We start from the raw sequence: 18595 nt of genomic DNA, 5'->3' as shown, positions 1-18595 counted from the left end.
GCTCAGTTTCCATCTATATTTGGAGATCTTGACCAAATTTGGTGATGACCGGGATCGAAACTAATCACGGGAGAATGGTAAGGTACGCCTGACAACAACCAACAACCCAAATTTTATTTATATTTCAGTTTACTTTTTAGCGAATAGTTTTAAGAATATTGGATTGGCTAGCTTTTCTGATCAAATCTAACGTTCAGAAACATAATCAATAGCCTTTTTAGGCTTTGATCGGAAGAACTTTTAAAAAGACGCGAGAGTAAAACTACAAAGGAACCTGACAGATGTTCCATCGTAATTTATCCTGATTTATCGAATCGGAACAAATTTTCATAGACGTCGAGTTTATCCAGCTCCCACGAGTTTATAAACGACATGGCCAGCTTCCAAATTATAGACTTGAACGAGAGAGGATATACAACTGATAACCAAAGCCCTTTTCTTGTGAATTCTAAAGATGTGAAACTCTATGATTATCACGATGTCCCGTATTTTCTTCGAGGGAACCCGTACGTCACGTCGGGATACAGAGCATTCTTATCCGTCAAAATGTGCATTAAAAGGTAAGAATTCATCTAATATTTACGATCTTCTCTCTTGCCATTCTGTTTCTTGGCGTGTATTTTTATTTTAGTCACAAAAAGTACATGAATTGTAGTTTTAGTTCCAAATTAAAGGTGCTCCCTTCTTTTGGGGGGGGGGGGGGGATGGGGTGTTACCATTTGGAGTGGGAGGATGGGTTTGCTGGTTTTATTGGGGCCTATGGTTGAAAGGAATCTTGTGTATCATCTATACTGTTTTTCAAGACCCAAGAGTAAATGTTTGATATGGATTACGGGGTTTATGAATCCAAGGTCAAAGTTGCGACATTCACATTGATATGTATAAAATATACCTGGTGTATCCAATCGAACAAAATCGAACTAACAATCAATCTAAACCAATCAAGCAACAATCGTTTGATTGGGTTTGGTAATCAAACTGAATCGAACATCTATCTACTTTGCTGTGAGTTTGATTTTTGAGCCAATCGAACACAATCAAGCTCAATCAGATTTAATTTTGTTTGGAATCCATCTCTTGATAAGAAAATCACACAGGACTAATCAGGGGGATGGTACACCATACAAAATGTCTGCAATATAAACAAACAGGAGTTTGTTGTGCGATTGGGTTTGATTACCGAATGCTCCATTGGATATGCCGGGAATGTATAAAGTCTGATATTGCTGGCTTGCAACCACGTGACAAAGCGGCCATGTTGGGGGTCAAAACAATAAAATAAATTTCCGCACAATTTACATGATAAAAAAGGTAAATTCCCAGCGCAGGGAAACACTTTGTTCTTGTCCCCCAGCATGGCCACCGTGACGTCAGTTGCAAGCCAGCAATTGCTGACCTCGTTTTTTACTTGTTTTCAGCCTCTTTGTATTGTCCAATGAATCCATCAACATCTGGTCTCATTTAGTGGGATTTTTCTATTTCTTTTACCTCCTTCTCGTTGACAACTTGGGCAGAATTCCAGAACTCAATGGAACATTTTCTGATCATGTTGTGCTGACTGCTTTACTCATTGGTTACATGGTAAGGAATAAATCTGACAAGTGTAAAACAACAATATTGAGCCATCCTGAATTTCCATTAAAATACTTATACAGTAGAACACCGGTAACTCAGACTCGGATAACACCAAAAAACCCCTAACTCACACTAACTTCCATTTTCCTTGGATTTGACCCCACTTTTCTGTCATTTTTACTTGATAAGCTCAACTTCGGATAATTTGAATTCACCACTTACTCAATAAATTTCGATTCCTTTGATCAAAATTTGGGTCCAATTTTTACCCCCATATCTCAAATTCCGGTTCTTGCAACTCTCCACGGATGCCAATTGAAATAATTTTATGCCATTATCTCTTCTTGTCGTGTTATCTGCTTACACTGTAGAGCAATGAACAGATCAAGTATTAATTTTGACAGTCATTTTCCACTTTTATAACAATGTACATGTATTATCATGTCTAGAGTTTCTGGCAAAATAAGTTTAAATACAGTAACTGTACGTCAGAGTTCGAGTAAACAGGGTTCTACTGCATTGTAGTATAGACAAATCCGAACGGTATTCAGAATATGATTCCCCTTTCAGATTTCCATGTTCTTTTCTGCCTGTTATCATTTATTTTGCTGTCACTCTGAGAGAGTGTTTCATCTTTGGCTGTCACTTGACCTGGCTGGTATCTCGCTTGGAGTATGTGCCTGTTATATACCTGCAGTGTATTATGCATTCTACTGTCACATAGTAAGTAAAGTTTAATGTTTATAAAACAGAAAGAAGTAAAGTACAGGGACAAACTGTAACATCATCAAAATAAACTTGGACTCCCATGTGCCACACCCATAACACCCCCCCCCCCCCCCCCCCACACACACACACACACACACACACCTTCTTTTTAAAATTCCATACCTTTGAATTTAATAATAATGTCACCTCCATAAAAATTCTGTCTTCCTGAAATCAATTGTCATTTCTATAAAATATAAAAATGGTTTTAGTACTTTAAAAAACGTCGGAAAAAAAAAAAGATACCAATTTCATTTTTCAAAAACTACATGTACCATAGTTCAGCTCAGTAAAATCTGTCGTTTTGAAATTACAGAATATTAAATTTCTGGCTATTCACCCTATGTGACACCAACACAGCATCCATGACAAGCTTTCTCCTTTGCAGAAAAGGCCTCTCCTTGTAATTTTTAGCAGTTTGGACAGTTAAAGCATTAGGAAAGACGTTATTAAATGTCATTGTATAGTTGTTCACTAGAGAAAAGTAATCACTGGAAGAGCGGAAGTGAATTCAGATGTTCTCATTGATTTCCAGCGGCCATGTTTGTGACCCTGTGAGGGACACCAACATGGCGTTTCTATACTGAGCTCTACAAATTTGAGTCGAATGTTTTGGTAAACAACTCAACAATGGAAAATACAGATCTGAGACTTGGAGAAGTTTTTTTCTTCAACTGGTTTTGATTTCAATATTTTATGGCGTGCCAGTGAAAACCAACAATAGTTACTGCATGTTGTCAATTACCATGATTTAAAATGTTTATTTTCTAGACATGGCAAAGGCTGTACCTGAGTGGTGTGATCTTCCTAACTTTAGTTTCACTAGTTCTTCAATTTCATCCATCTTTTCTCACGTCACGCTGGGCTGTCAGAAGGCTTCTACTGTTCTGTAGTCTGGTGGCGTACGGTGTAGGCCCTTCACTCCACTGGGTACTGCTGCTTGGTGGCTGGAGTGACTACTCTGTGCGGGTATGTGTTGAGCCATAAACTACCTTAAGGTTACTATTGTTAGCAGCTACTGATTTTAGCGATTTTTTTGAGTAAGATGTAAAATTGGTAAATGCTCATAAATGCTCAGTAAACAAACACTCACTTGAAATTGAGTGATCATTTGCACTGCCAGAAAGAAGAAAGTCTGGCATCATTTTTTTAAAAGAATTTTTCAAGTCAACTATGTTTAATTTTGTTTTCCTTTTGGGTGGGAAGTGGGGGGTGCGGGTACTCAAATTTAATGAGTATTAAATTTAGCGATTTTTGCCCAACTCGCTAAAACCGCTAAAATTAGTAGCTGCTGACAATAGTTTCTTTAACAAGTTAAGGTATTAAGTAACACATCATGCCAGGAACAAGTGCTGTTTTTCAAAAATCTTTGTTAAAGTACACAAAGGATTTTCAGGTCTTGTCTCCAGTGTGAGCATTCCACTTAAAATAATTTGTTCACTCATGGCTTACCACATACATGTAGAGTACTGCTAAGATTCCAATCTAGTTTTGTTGTCGCATGGAAATTGGAAATTAATTTTAAATGGTTTGAACCCAGGAGTATTCAGTGTTATCATCTGGGAGAGAGTACAGTGTAGTTTTGAAACAAACTGTTTTTGGCGACTGACGTTTCAACAACCTGAGCGGAAGTCATCTTCAGAGTCAAGTGCAAAGTTGTTTTCAGTCGATGATGCTATAAGTATGACCTGTTGAAACTGATTGGTCAGTTTCTCTCTCTTACCGAAGTTATTGGGCATAAGGCTAAAGACAGCTTAACTGACCAGTCATTTTCAATGGAATAGTCTTATAGCATCATTGACTGACAACATTTCTCTTGACTCTGAAGGTGACTTCTGCTCACGTTGTTAAAATACTGGTCACCAACAACAGTTCTTTACAGAAGCAGGAATTTCAGAACCCCCTCCCCCCCCCCCCCCCAGCTTCATTTTTGTTTGTTGCATTCACTAGTGCAATGCCAGACCTATAAAGTTGAAAGGCTTTCCTATTGTACATTCTTGTTCATGTTATTCAGTCAGGCAATTATTTTGGTTTTAAGGTAACTGCTCATTTGTCTTGATAAGTGAATACTGACCATTTTTCTCTTTCAGCTTTTTGTACCAAAGGTGGTTGTGATGTATTTACTTGGAGTACTTGCATTAGGATTTTATGCACTGAAAATACCAGAACGATATTTCCCAGGTAACAACAGTGTTTATATTACTGTAAATTCTGAAAATGAGCTTTGTGCCTATTTCTATTCAAAAAGGCTGTTTGTGGCTTATTCTGAGCATTACAGTATTCCAAAATTAACATCAACTTAAAAAATCAATTTAAATTTTATTTCATTACTTTTTTTATTGAAATCATTTCCACTTTGAAAATACTTCCACTGCCGAGCCAAAGGAGCCACTAAATCTACACATCAAAGACTTAGCGCCCAATGCAATAACATACAATACAATAACTTCTTGTTCTTTACATCCACTGCCCATCTTATATACACCGAAATAACACACAACATAAATAATTCCTTGTTCTTTACATCCACTGCCCTGCATTCTGTAGTTGCTTAATAACTATTTGCAATTGTTTCATTTAAAGGGAAAATGCTATTTACCAATGTCTTGTATTTTGACAAAATTCTTGCAAGGAAAATTGTAATAATTCTTGCCTTACTTTTTTGTATAATGCTTGAAAAAAATGAATTTCAAAAATATTTTTATTTATTTATTTACATACTACAAAATTAATGATTATAAGCCTTGTATTTTTTTCTCCTGCAGGTAAACTGAACTACATAGGGTCCAGTCATCAATGGTGGCATTTATTTATTGTCTTAGCTTTCTACTGGTGGCACAGATCGAATGTCATCTACATGAAGTACAGACTGCAGTATCAGTGTTTAACCAACAGTGAACTAACATCTTCTGATCTACCCTTTGAACTTTAATATAAACTTATATTATATTTTTTATATAAAGATCTTTAAAATAAAAATATAACTTTCAAAAATTTTCTAGCTGTTTGAGACTTTTTGGCTTTTTTGGCTGTGCTGAACAGCCGTCCTGCACCTTGCCCCCCCCCCCCCCCCCAAAAAAACCCACACTACACCCTGCTAAGGTGACACCTTGTGTTAATCAGATATAGTCTCATTTCACCCCATGCCCCCTTATGATTAATTTTGTCCTCATAAAATGCATGTTTTTGCTTGGGAGAAAGCGACCAAAGATGTCTGAACTTCAGGCTAGTTGGCCCTCTGATCATTGAAAAACTAAGCATAATCTTCATACGCTATTTATTAGAAAACGTAAGCATAATCTTTGTTCATAACTCCATACAAGCTTCTTACTCTGAAAGATGAAGTTCAACAACATTCTGCTCTATTTTGTATGCCGTGATCACCTTACATCAGTACTTGTCTTTCAGATTTCCTTTCCTTAGTCAAATCCATTTACTCCTTCACATCGTTTCACAGTTTGCCAAAAAGTGTGCTCAATTCAAGTCGTACTAATTCAAAATCATCTGTCACTGAAGAAATGGAATGGAGGCTAGCCAGCCTTTGTTTTGCACTGAAGTGCTTTCCGAGTCGTTTTGACAGTGGAGCAGGCATGTAATCATCAAACGGGGAGTCAGCATTTTCCTTCAAAGACTTGTGTCCTTGCAGTTTACCAGAACTTCCATCGGAGCAAATGCCATCAACACTGTCACATTTTTCAGTTCTGTGAGAATCAAACCATTTTACTGAAGACTGAGATGGTTTATTTAAGATCCTACGTTGCTGGCTCTAGGACTTTCCTTGTAGCTCTTGCTAGTTCTTCATCATTTCTCTTGGCACCTTTTGCACAGTTGACGTCTACATTAACTTTGCATGAGCTTGCATTTGACTTTGCACATGAACCTTCTTGTAAAACGCTTGACAATACAATCTTTACTACTGTCTTTAACTTCACTACAATTTTCCACAAGGGTATTGCTGTGGCCTGTGTCGGAAGAAAAACCTGTTTTCACCTGCTGCAGTGGTCTCTGAAGGCATTTTATTGCATCTGATGAATCAAAAACATCACCAGGCACTTGGCTTCGTGATTTCAAGCCATCAAGCCTTGTAGCTCTTTTGTCACCCTTCAACATTGTTGTGCATGAAGACTGTGTGAACTTAAACAATGATATGTTATCGTCTTCCTCATCACTTGACCCAAAGATTTCAATAAGCTCAGTGTCATTCAAGACAGCCTTTGCCCTTGATGGTTTCATACTCTGCCTTTGGGTACATGTGGGATCCTTTTCATGACCCTTTTTGGCATCGCTGGGCTTGCTAACAATTTGACTTTCTACTGGATGTGATGGGTAGCAATTGTTGTTCTTTTCTTTCAAGTGATGTCGGTGGGCATTCAAGGGACTTGGCAGTGTTACTGTCATCACCATCATAATAATAGTCATCCATGTTGATGCACTCTAGCACATCTTGGAAATCTGACGTAGTTTTAGCACTTTTCAACATAAAAGGCTTTGACATCTCAGAATCATCAAGAGTCTCAAGCTCCTTTCCAGGATCATGATTATCTTCAAATTCTGTCTGCAAAGGCTTGGAGTCGCAAGGAATGCCATCATCATCATCATCATCATCATCGTCATCTTCGTCATCATCACCAGCAGCTTTAGCAAAAACCTCATCACCACCAACAGAAAAAACACCATCATCATCATCATCATAATTGTATACATCCTCATTATCACTACCATTGTTACCAATAGTGGCATCTGAGAATCTCCATTCTGCATCATCCATCTTTGCAAAAGAATTCGATTTCTCCAGGGAATGTGATGAATGATCATTACTGGCACATGGCAGTATAGAATCGATAATGTCTTGTAGTGAATCATCATAAGAGGTATCAGAAATGGCACCTGGCATAATGCTTTTCGTTTTGTGTCTCACTGCTGTGGCATGGTTCAGGTGAATGGTGCACACTTAAATCTTCTAGTTGTTTCGATAAAAAGTCCATCTCCTTTTCATAGCCATCGGACGCTGATGGTAACTTGGCAGCTTTCTTCTTTTCTGCAATGAAGACAATGACAGGGCTGTCATTAAGCAGCCGTTATATTGAAGACATTACCAGTAACCTGTGGCATTTCACTCTGTATGCAAGTGTGACGCAATACCAATTGACGTCTTCACCCGCAACATGGAAAGATGTGAACTCAACTGTTAAAAGTGTTACGGGTTATGGCCCTTAATGGCAGCACTGAGTGAAATTCATGAATGTACTACAGGTTTGTATCTTGTTATTTTGCTCGAGGAGAGAAGTGACCGGTGTTTGGCATTGACAACATTTATTTCCAAAACTCTCGTAAAACAAATGCCTTGTTACCAACATAAATAAGATAAACGCCTCTTCAGTTTGAAGAGCTTCACGAGAAAGGAACAATATGTGAAGACATGGATTCAAAAGGATTTGAGTTGCTAGGCAAGTTCAAGGTATTAAACAAGGAATATTCTGTCAACTTACTTGACTTTTTAGACAGTTTTGTTGCTTCATTGTCATTAAATTCTTCAACAAGTTCAGGATATGCTTGAGCAAAAAGCTGCAAAATATAGAATAGAAGCTTATTAAAGACACGCATCAGATCTCCATGACTTGACTAGAGAAAAACAAAAGCCATATATTTGTGATACATAAAGTGCACTTTTAGTATCCAGTTTAAATAATGAAGAGGTACTATTAATTCCAGTCCTAACATTACTGGAAACCATTTACAGTCCCTATAGGCAAGGATGATTTCGAGGGGGAAATAGCCCCATGGATGAACAATGAGCAAACAAATTACTTTCATTTCATTTTTTAACTTTCTCCTCGAGACTCCCATTTCTTCCTACCTCTTCTGAAACACCCATCCTATTCCTTATAGAGAACAATAAAAATGTAAGCTACTAAGGCAGTTTCATTCACAAGCAAAGTTCTGTTCATTCCTTTTACAACCCAGGTTCATAAGACAAATGCTTAGTTCCTTGCCCTCGGATGGGGGATAGGGCTGGAAAAGACAAATGCATTCAAATTTAAATTATCAGCCATAGCAATTTTTGTTGTCTTCTTGTAAATTATGGTTAAAAACATTAAATACATTAAATAATTTTCTTAACTATTTACATTCAATTATAATCATTTCACTGACCTCTCTGGTCTCAATGGTCACAAAAAATGTGGGACATGCTTCACCAAGCTCAACATTTTGCCACTCAACTTCATAACATTCCACCTTCTGCTGGACTCGAGCTTTCACTATCCTATGAGAGCAAAAAAATGCACCTAAAGTACTGCTCAAAACTAAGTTTTAGCATTCCTGTCTTATCTTCCTCAAGACTGAAAATCGTGTCCTGTGAGAATAAATTTGGGTGTCATTTACAGTCAAACCGGATGTTCTTTTGATGGGAACTTTGCAATGTTGCGGCGCAATGTTCCAATATTGATTGACAGTTTGCTCGTCGCAACTTGCAACTTTCAATTCAAATTTGCTCGAGCAAAGTTGCCAAGTTCCGGTTTTCATTTTGCCGTATAAATCCGTGTAAACGCGCCTTGAGTCGCCGAAAGTTGTGCTAAAAAACAAATGGTAAACGCCATAGCGTACACTATTGAGTTATGGATGTACTTGGGCGGCTTGCTCAGCACTCAAGAAGCTAGAGTCGCCCTCGGCTATCGCCTCGTGCGACTCTTACGCTTCTTTCGTGCTTAGCAACCTCCCGCGTACATCCATAACTCAATAGTGTACGCTATGACGTTTACCATTTGTTAATTAATCCCCTGCTGGCTTGAGATGATTAAAACACTGTTCCATTCAGGGGGAATCAGGTCAAAAACCCAACAAGGTCAGCTACCTGACCTAAAACATTGCCAGTAAACCTCTAATGATCTGGTGAGAGAAGTGCGAATTAGACCTGTTGGAATTCGTTACTAACACCTTGACTTAAAAAAAATAGCCGCAATCCTGTTAAATACATGTTTGACAATTGTAAGGATTAAATTTACCTTTCTGGCTGAACAAGTGTTGTGGTGCAATGCTGTAGTGACGACGTCATTTGCCAATATGTTATTAACAGTAGAACCTAGTGTACAAATCATAATACATTGATGGAAATGTACTGAAAAATTGTTCAAATTAGTGTAATTAGGGAACTCTCATCATTACTCTTGAGAACTTCAATCGAGTTTAAAGGATAATAATATTATTATACAGTGTAGTGTTGCTGTAGAAGTGCAGTTTTGTGGTGGTGGTGTAGGTTTGTGTGGAAGTGAAGTGTGGCTGAAGTGTACAAAAGGTAGTCGGTAAGTCGGTGGCAGCGTGCTTTTGTGTGGAAGTGTTCTTTTGAGGTTGCAGTAAAAGTTAATGGTGGAAGTGCAGTTTTAAAGCTGGAAGTGTTCAGTAGTAGGTTAAAGTATAAATTACTTAAATTGATTAGCATTAATAAATCAACAAATTGATTCAAACCTTTTCTCTGGTGTATTCCTCTGGCCATTCCAAGTGCTTTTGACAAAATTCCTTGGGGGATTCAATAAAATGAGATAATAAAAAAACAATTTGTTTTTCTAAGTATGAACCTATGAGAGTATGGGATTTTTCTCAAACTGTGATTGTTCAAGTGAGAGGCTGTTGTTAGTGACTGCAATAATTATTTAAACAACAGAGTCAAGTGATGTTCAATGTGTTTGTCAGATGATAATGTTGAGTGAAAGATGTGTACAAACTGTTAGTTCCTACACAGATGTACTGCCTGTAACAGAGTGTAAGGACTGTGGTAACAAAACGCAGTCCAAGACTAAATTATTATTGTTGCATGTAATGCATGGTTACCTGCAGTCCCTGTAGGTCTGGATTGAAAATCTTCAGAGAAACCTGTTGAGGGACTACTTTTGGAGTCAGAAACTCCTCAATAACCTGATGATAAAAAGATTTAGAAGAAATTTACCCCACTACAGCTGGCTGTGAATCAAAACTACAGATAATGGCATAACTATTCTCAAGTTTCTTTTAGTAATAAATAATTACCTCAGGATGTGGAAAATTCTTGTCTTTTAAAGCTTTGCTGTAGAGTAAGAAGCCATTAGAGCAAGTTTTTGTTGACAAAACCAATTAAATACTGGTAGGTGGGAAATAGTTTAAAAGCGAGTATTTTAGTACAAGAATTAGGTTTTAGTATTATATATAATGCTTAATTAGCACATGAGGCAAGATATCAAGCCAGCAGACTATAATTTTTGTTGTGTCAGTGCCTTTCTTCACCCAGGTGTATGTAATATATTGTGGTTTAATTTGTTTCCTTGTTTGACTTTTTTTCAAACCTGCATACCATAATTTTGTTTCCTTTTGTCTCATAATCCATGTTACAACTTAAAGCAAAGGGAAATAAATATCAATCTTGGTTTGAAAAATATATTTAATCAGCTGAGCATAAAACAATGCAAGAACATTAAGGAGAAGCCACGAGCCAAGCGGCCCACACTGCCCGAACTTATCCTGGTTTCCGTAGCATTAAGCGGCTAGGAATATTTCTACTCCCCCCTGAATGGGATGCTAGTCCATTGCAGGTTCCCACCCCAGCATTATGTCGCCGATACCCATTTATACACCTGGGTGGAGAGAGGCATTATGAGATTAGAGTGTCTTGCCCAAGAACACAACACAAGTGACCCTGACCGGGGCTCGAACTCGAACCGCTCGATCCGGAGTCCGGCGCTCTAACCATTAGGCCACCTCACCTCCCATACAAACATTAAGCCACAACATAATCATACAGGTTGCACATATGTTATCTAATGCTGCGGTGTACTAGTAAATTGATGGGCCACACAGCAGTTTTTTTTTTCCACACAGCAGTGGCCCATCAATATATTTACCAGTTGACTTGACCAAATTCTATCAGTAACAATCATATTACCGACAAGGTGTCAACAAGGAATTTCTGCCCAACAGGTCAAATTTCCACTGCTGCCATGGATCAACTAATAATAAGTTTTCTACAAAATTTTCAGGTCAGGTTATTGACCAGTGATCCCCAGCTTATCTGGAACAATGATTATAGGCAAGCAATGTGTGCATAGAACTTTGATGCTGTAGCTCTTTGCATGCATTGCAGACCTGAGACTTTAGGCAGAACCAGCTTGCTTTATCTCAGCTTAAGACGCAATGTCTGTGCAACTACATGTACCATTAACTATGAGACAACATTGAGTTGAAGATATTTACCATCTGACAGATTTCTCCACACTTGAAATATTTTTATCTAGGTCTATCTCCTTTGTCCATTCATAGAACCTTGATTGTTAAATAGAAAACATGATCTTAATCACCATATGAAATACTTTAGACAAAAAAATAAATTTAGTGACATTACTTTTTAATTTAAAGTGAAATAGAAACATCTTAAGCAGACATGCATTAAATAAAATTTAGAATATTAAAATAAAATATTTAATTTGTATCTTATTACTGTATAATTTGTAATCATTTAATATAAATTCTGTACAACCTCAAGGAATACAAGTTGTCATGAGTAAATGCAACATAATTTATAGTAAACACATTAATAATGAAATGTTTTTGTAGTATTTTTACGATTTTGACTTAACCAATGTCACCTGTCAATTAAGTTGTCTTGATTGACATTCTTCATCAGTCTCATGGCACTTTCTTTTCCAACTCCTGCCACTCCTTGAGGAAGATAATCACAGCCAAGAAGGATTCCAAGTGCAACTAGCTTCTGCCTGTTGAGATCTGAACAAAATAACCCATGAACACAAATTTAGGCTCTGTTGACAGGTCATGTATAATGTGTTGTTCCAGAAAATATCCCACCCATTCCATGGAAGGTATTTTGGTTTGAACCCCCCCCCCCCACCCCACCCCTCTTGAAAGTTTTTCTTTGAAAATCTTGGCTTATGAGAACCCTCCCCCTCAGAATTTCCAATCACCTTCCATTGAGAGGGTATAGATATTTTCTGGAACCACATAATTATGTTCAGCCCCAGTTGTTCAAAAGGTGGATAACGCTATCCACCGGATCAAGTATGTTTTGTTCACACTTGTTAAATCTTTTAAATTGTTTTAACACTTGTTCACTGGATACCAATTTATTTGATGGATAGGGTTATCCACCCTTTGAACAACTGGGCCCTGAGTATAAACCAACCTTAGTTGAGAGTTTCAAACATTTTCTGAGGCCAGTCACTGTGGTGTTTGGTACCACTCAGGATATTTAAATTAAATTACCAGTACCATGCCCTTGATTGCCATTGTCACTTTTCAAGACGAAGCCCATCTACCACCCAAGGCTATGTGCCTTTGAATGGGAAAGTCCTTTCCACACAATCAAATCCAATTCCAGGCAGAAAGATCCACCTATATGCTGCTGATTATTTGAATTATCTACAATCTAACTTCTGTATTGGTTTAATTACTATAAAACATAGTATTACCTAGTTTGCTCTCAATCTCCTCCATTTTGTAACAGTCTACTGATGCATCCTAGAACACAAGAAATAACCAAAAAAAAACACCTATTAAGGTCTCAAAAGCCCTTGCATGAAAAGTTCATTCTCGCCCCATATCCCTTTCGTTTCTCTTAGCCGACTTGGCACGAGAAAACGGAGGGCTCTGGGGACATAGGATTTTTGAATTAATTCGAATTTTTTTGATTGGCTGTTTGGAACAAAGAATTCCTTAACGGAAGTCAAAAACGTAACGACTCTCTCATACATTCTTTTGAAACGTCGTGACTGCATACATGAAGACCAGAAGTCCTAGAATCTAGGACTAAAAATCCTATGTCCCCAGAGCCCTTTGTTTCCTCGTGCCAAGCCCAGCCGGCTAAGAGAAACGAAAGGGCTATGGGGACGAGAATGGAAAAAGTTATAAAAACACTTCCGCCTAATTCACATAAGTAGGAAGTCTGGACAAGACTCTCTTTTTTCAAAACAAAACAATAATTATAATGTCTTTGTCAAAATATGAATAAAAAAAGGAGTAGAAGGCTCTACTGCATTTTCATTAATCTCTTATGTACTGTACCACAACTTCAATGAATTGGCTTAAAGATAATTTAATATCTTACCTTGCCACTGATGCAAAGATCTCTGTAAACAGTTCTAGCCCCATACAGGAAAGCATCTCCATCATTGGTTATACAACCATCCACAATCTATAATTAAAAAATAATTAAGAAATAATACTAACTAAATTATAGTAACTAAAAAAAAAATGTTTCCTGTCACTCATTTAAATTCAAGAGTGACATAAGAGAATCAAGCTAAAACAAGACATTTTGAGAGATATCCCTACGATGATCTGCCTAGCTTTTCTGAGGGCTTGAAGTACTCACACAACCAACAAATGTGCCAAAATTATGTGCTACAGGGAAAAATCATCAGTTTTGAATTTGGAGGTCCAGTTTCTACATGGCTCTCTCATGGGGTGAAAGTGGGGCTGTAATTAGGGACATTTTGTTTCCCCAGGCTGCTGAAAATATTACGGTAAGCAAGTATTCTATTGCTGGTTTTCACTGTCACGCAATCAAAAAAAAAATTCGAAACCATTCAACAACAGAAGCTATGAATTTCAAATAGTATAGATGATAAATAGATAAACAATTTCTCCAAGTTTTGGGTCTGTGCGGTGTACTGTTCGCGAGTTATTTTTCGAACCTTTCCACGCAAATTTATAAAGATTAGTATGGAGCCGCCATAACTGTGTCCTGCCGAGGGACACAGTAATGGCCGCCGTGATGTCAGAGAAACCATCTGGAACTCAATTCTGTTTACAACAGCGGCCATCCTTGGCTTAAGAGCTAGTACACTTTCACATAAACACCACTTATTATATCTGAAATGTTCAATCTGCACAAAATGGAAAGGAAAGGCCTTTTTTCAAACAAAACAGCTTTGTCACGGCACTCAGCTTGATGTCACATACGACGGAGAACTCAAATATTCAAAATGCTCTGTTTTAAAAACGAATGACACTATTGATCTGGAAATTTGCAAAAATATATATTTTTAGTTTATCTTTCGCCTAATGACAACGAAAATTTAGCAGGCCTAGTGAATTTTGATTTCAGAATTTTATGGCGTAACATGAAAACCAAGAATACTAACCACACAGCACAAACTTTTAACAATCCTGCATATCAATGAGCTGTTGGGGTGCTAGTCATTGCTAGTATATGTACATCACCTCAATATGTCCCCTGCCCATCAGGGATGTCGCTAAGGGCTGGTTGTTGCTTAACCCGCTGAAATAGAGCTTAAATCCAGTTTAAATTTCACATGAAAACAAAGACTTGGGTAAACTTATAGAGCCTCCAAGGCCAGAAAAACCAGCTGGGTTTGTTGATGAGCTGGCTTAGTGTTTTCTCAGCTACATCCCTGACCCATAGCTGATTATTATTATTATTATTATTATTATTATTATTATTATTATTATTATTATTATTATTATTATTATTATTAGTCATCTATCTGCTTAACAACTAAATTCATGATCATTTTGGACAGAAAGATTATACATAAACATAACTTGATATAGCCTCCCACGCAGTCGTTCTTAGGGGCGATCGTGTTTCACTCCTCCCCACGAACGCCTGCTTAACCGAGGCCAACATTCCTTTCCCATTGTTTTACTCGCCAGACAACCTACCAATCACCATTGAGGTATTAAAATATGAAAAAAACATTGAGGTATTGTCTGTCAGTGAACAATCAAAATGATCCCGGAGATGCGGCACACTTGAAGTTTTTTCTCGCGATCGGGCACTCTTTTAAACGTGCTAAAAACGTAAACAGAAAAAACACCGGAAAAAATTATCGATTGGAATAATGCAAGTGCTTTTTGTGCAACGCTGTGATTAATCTGCTGGAAGGGTTAGAAGTTTTGGAAAAAGAGCAGTTGATCTTCCTCGCCTGGTCCAATCGACAATCTGTGAGAACATCAACAAAATATCAACACAGTGGATCCGCACTACTTTAAAGAAGAGATCTCTAGTATTTCCAAGTCAATAAATCGAAGGGTAAAACAACAATGAACCGACCAAGTTGATGAACGCGTAGAGCTTAGAAATAGTGACCACAATAATATAATTCACCACGCGACTGGTAAATTAATTTTTCCATTCGGTGATACTTGCTCTTTTACGATTCTCAAGGTTGAATGTTGTGTTAAAAGGCCTTTTTTATATTTTTTCCTGTCGATAGTTTGACGGCCCTTCGATTTTAGCATTGCGAAACCACACACCAAATATATTTTCTCGAACAGCAAAATCCCAACCGAGCCAGCGAATCGGTGAGACTGTCAAACAGCAAAGGAAAAGTTTGATATAAAGCAAGCGATTAACCAGCAAATTCAGAAATTGCTTTCATCTGAATGAATTTAAGCAAACATCCTAAACTTGGATAATGGAGGCACACAGTGCTAAACAGCTCTCTTGTTCTGCGAAGAGCGTCTTGCAGTCAAGGTCAAGGTCAACCCTCCAGATTTTGGTAGGTAAAATCTGATTGGCTGAGCAGTGGAAAGGAATGTTGGCCTCGGTTAAGCAGGCGTTCATGGGGAGGAGTGAAACACATTCGCCCCTAAGAACGACTGCGTGGAAGGCTAAACTTGATTCTTGATACCTGATGAAGATCAAGCCAGGCACATAGTGCTTCAGCTTCTCCTTTACTCTCAATGCATGGCACACCCAAATGGTTTAACAGAGTACAACACTGAAAATAGATATAAAACAAATATCTTAATTGCTGCTGTAACTTATCAAAGAGATGACTTCAGCCATGTCCATCTCCTCCAGTTCTTTTTCAGCTGCACTAGATTGAGATTCTGAAGGCCAAATCAGTGGACAATAAATAAACCCCCAAAAAGTAAAGCATTCCTGTATAAGATTCTGTTGTTTAAATAAGAATTCATTCTAATCTGAAGAGGGGGGAGGGAGAGGAAGGGTTGGGGGGGGGGGGCATGTATACTATGCATATATGCATTAGCATCGCTTGGGGCTACTACATAAACCATTGCCTGACATTATTTGGACCCACGTTGTTCAAGTGGTGGATAGCACGCCATAATCTTATAAATTATCCAGCGGTAGCATTGTTAGTTTCAGTAATGCTTATCCCTTGGAACAACCGGGTCAGATCAATACCCCATTTGGGAGGAAAAATGGTGTTCTACTTAGGATCCTATAAAAGGAGGATGGCCAGGAGCCTGGGGGCCATCAAGTTTTACTGTAGAGCCTGGAGCCTTGGCTCTGCTGCTTGGAGCCCTAATAGGCCTTTAATCACGGTAATGGAACCACATATTTACGCCATCTTGACGGGTAGGCAAAGCGGGTAGAAATTAAATAAATTTAATTTATAACAAATAATTTATTAATAACATATTTATAAATAAAAAAACTACTACTACTACAGTGTTTGTATGGGAATCCGACGGCAAATATTTTTTTACAAAAATTGAATTCTGGATAACTTTGGAATTGTAAAGTAAATATAAGATACTAGGCAAAAGTTTGTATTCGCCGAGTTTGAGGGATGTAGCTGGCCTAGAAAGCGTTCAGTTACGTTTTTAATTTCCCATAAATTTGTCTGTATTTTCTCTGAAGATTTCTGTTCCAGTTCAGTGAGTTGACGCGGTTCGTGGGGAAAAACTATAGACAAATGTATGGGAAATTAAAAACATAACTAAATGCTTTCTAGCCCAGCTACATCCTTCAAACTTGGTGAATAAAAACTTTTGCCTAGTATCTTAACTTTAAAATTCATAAGTTGGCCAGCATTCAATTTTTGTAGAAGATATTGGTCGTCGGATTCCCATACAAACACTGTAGTTTCTACCCACTTTACCTACTCGAGCAAGATGGTGTCAAAAACGCGATAAGGCCTATTTTATTTGGCAGCAGGGCTTGGAGTCCTGAAAAAGTTTGGTTCAGAGTCCGGAGCCCTGGAACCCGGCTTTTCTGCACCCCCCCCCCCCCCCCAAAAAAAAAAAAAAAAAAAAAGAAAAAAAGAAATAAATAAATAAATAAATTAATACATGTAAATAAAAATATCTTTAGGATTCTGAAATGCTGGGATCGACTTTTTTCAATACTATAGTGGTAATAAATTAACGCCAAAAATGAGACTTGAATAAGTCAGCATAAGCTTAGAAACATAATTAAATTCAACCTACCTCTCTCACCCAGACCGCAAAGTGCGATCGACCAACGCGTGCTCCTGAGCCAGCCTTCGCAGGATTCTTTCCCTTCCAGAACTGCCCGCCATCTCTTGCCTGAATCCGCTTGGCAATCACTTCCCATTTCAGTTCAGGTGGTTTCCCATCCACCACAAATACCAGCTTTACTCCAAGCCGCGTCAAGTGAAGCAAACGAAAGAACAGATTTCTAAGATGAGGTTTGCTCACGTTTTGCTTGAGACCCTTGGCGCATCGTGCCTCGCAAATCCATCCGCTTAAATCAACACAAAGTGTCTTGTTGCTCAGCGCAGAGAGGTTTTGCTTTTCCCTTACTGGTTCCAGAATACTCCAGAGATGATTTACGCCCATCTGAGAGTTTTGTATGGCAGGAGAAGCGTAAAATATTGTCAACAAAACTTCGGCAAAGCTTCTCGAATTCAAGCTCCCGCCATTTTGCCCTCTATATTAGAGTCCAGGCTTTCCCCGTTACGGGCCACAGATTACCCAGCTTACCATCCAATATTATGCATCAGTCAATTGAAACCCCGGCCCCCGACCCCTGGGACTTAGCGGGGAATTTAACATTTACCAAGTGTTAAAAAACGGCTGATTACCCCGTCCCCGGGGCCAAGACGTCTGTTAAAAGCCCCGCATAGCGGGGGCATCCGAACCGAGTGAAGAAACAACTCAACACTTTATAGAGCGGCTTTCAGGAAAACCGGGCAAAAATCTTGATTTCGTTGCAGAAGTGGAAAAATCGATTTCTTTCATTTATTATCTATATATAGCGATAGCTGAGGTAGGAAACAAACCTGATGTAGTTTGTTTCCACCAAAAGCTCGTTTACTTTGAGAAAATAAGAAAATCGGTTTTCGTTGTCAGAGTCAAAAATTTGCAAAGCAAACTATTTATATGAACACATCTGTCGGAAGACCCTATCGGGGTGTGATGGCTCTACAGAACGTATTTCAGCTTTTGTCAACCATCTACTTTAACCGATAACACAGAAACAAGCATCGTACAAACAGAATTTATTAACTTCACTGAGAAGATTTAACTGCCTAAA

The 18595-nt window shown here is 38.2% G+C and overlaps 1 protein-coding gene and 1 pseudogene across 2 annotated transcripts; one reads left to right on the top strand and one right to left on the bottom strand.

The window, feature by feature from the left end:
• The first annotated feature begins 92 nt into the window (after positions 1-92).
• LOC144650402 (progestin and adipoQ receptor family member 3-like) lies at positions 93-5330 on the top strand. The gene is made up of 6 exons (XM_078510069.1): positions 93-560; positions 1419-1581; positions 2146-2298; positions 3115-3312; positions 4434-4524; positions 5109-5330. Exons 1-6 carry the CDS (start codon positions 373-375, stop codon positions 5273-5275), a joined length of 960 nt encoding a protein of 319 aa, XP_078366195.1. The 5' UTR covers positions 93-372; the 3' UTR covers positions 5276-5330.
• A 464-nt stretch (positions 5331-5794) lies between these two features.
• Positions 5795-18008, bottom strand: LOC144648541 (uncharacterized; annotated as a pseudogene). The gene is made up of 13 exons (XR_013569708.1): positions 17527-18008; positions 15978-16067; positions 13427-13513; positions 12792-12840; positions 11955-12090; positions 11563-11631; positions 10366-10402; positions 10171-10254; positions 9808-9858; positions 9348-9424; positions 8497-8608; positions 7833-7908; positions 5795-7381 (listed from the first exon to the last, which is right to left on the bottom strand). The product of XR_013569708.1 is annotated as an uncharacterized LOC144648541 (transcript).
• Between the last annotated feature and the right edge of the window lie 587 nt (positions 18009-18595).

This window comes from Oculina patagonica, chromosome 4 (genome assembly GCF_052425735.1).
Source record: "Oculina patagonica isolate OP01 chromosome 4, crgOcupat, whole genome shotgun sequence".
Classification (NCBI taxonomy): Eukaryota; Metazoa; Cnidaria; class Anthozoa; order Scleractinia; family Oculinidae; genus Oculina; species Oculina patagonica.
The sequence above is the reverse complement of the archived record's forward strand: the minus strand, read 5'-3'. Positions and strand labels throughout refer to the sequence as shown.

Bases quoted from the DNA above. Each gene is read 5' to 3' on its own strand.
- LOC144650402 (XM_078510069.1), top strand. From the start codon at position 373: ATGGCCAGCTTCCAAATTATAGACTTGAACGAGAGAGGATATACAACT. The intron at 1,582-2,145 runs GTAAGGAATAAA...TTCCCCTTTCAG, and splicing joins CTTTACTCATTGGTTACATG to ATTTCCATGTTCTTTTCTGC. The intron at 2,299-3,114 runs GTAAGTAAAGTT...TTTATTTTCTAG, and splicing joins ATGCATTCTACTGTCACATA to ACATGGCAAAGGCTGTACCT.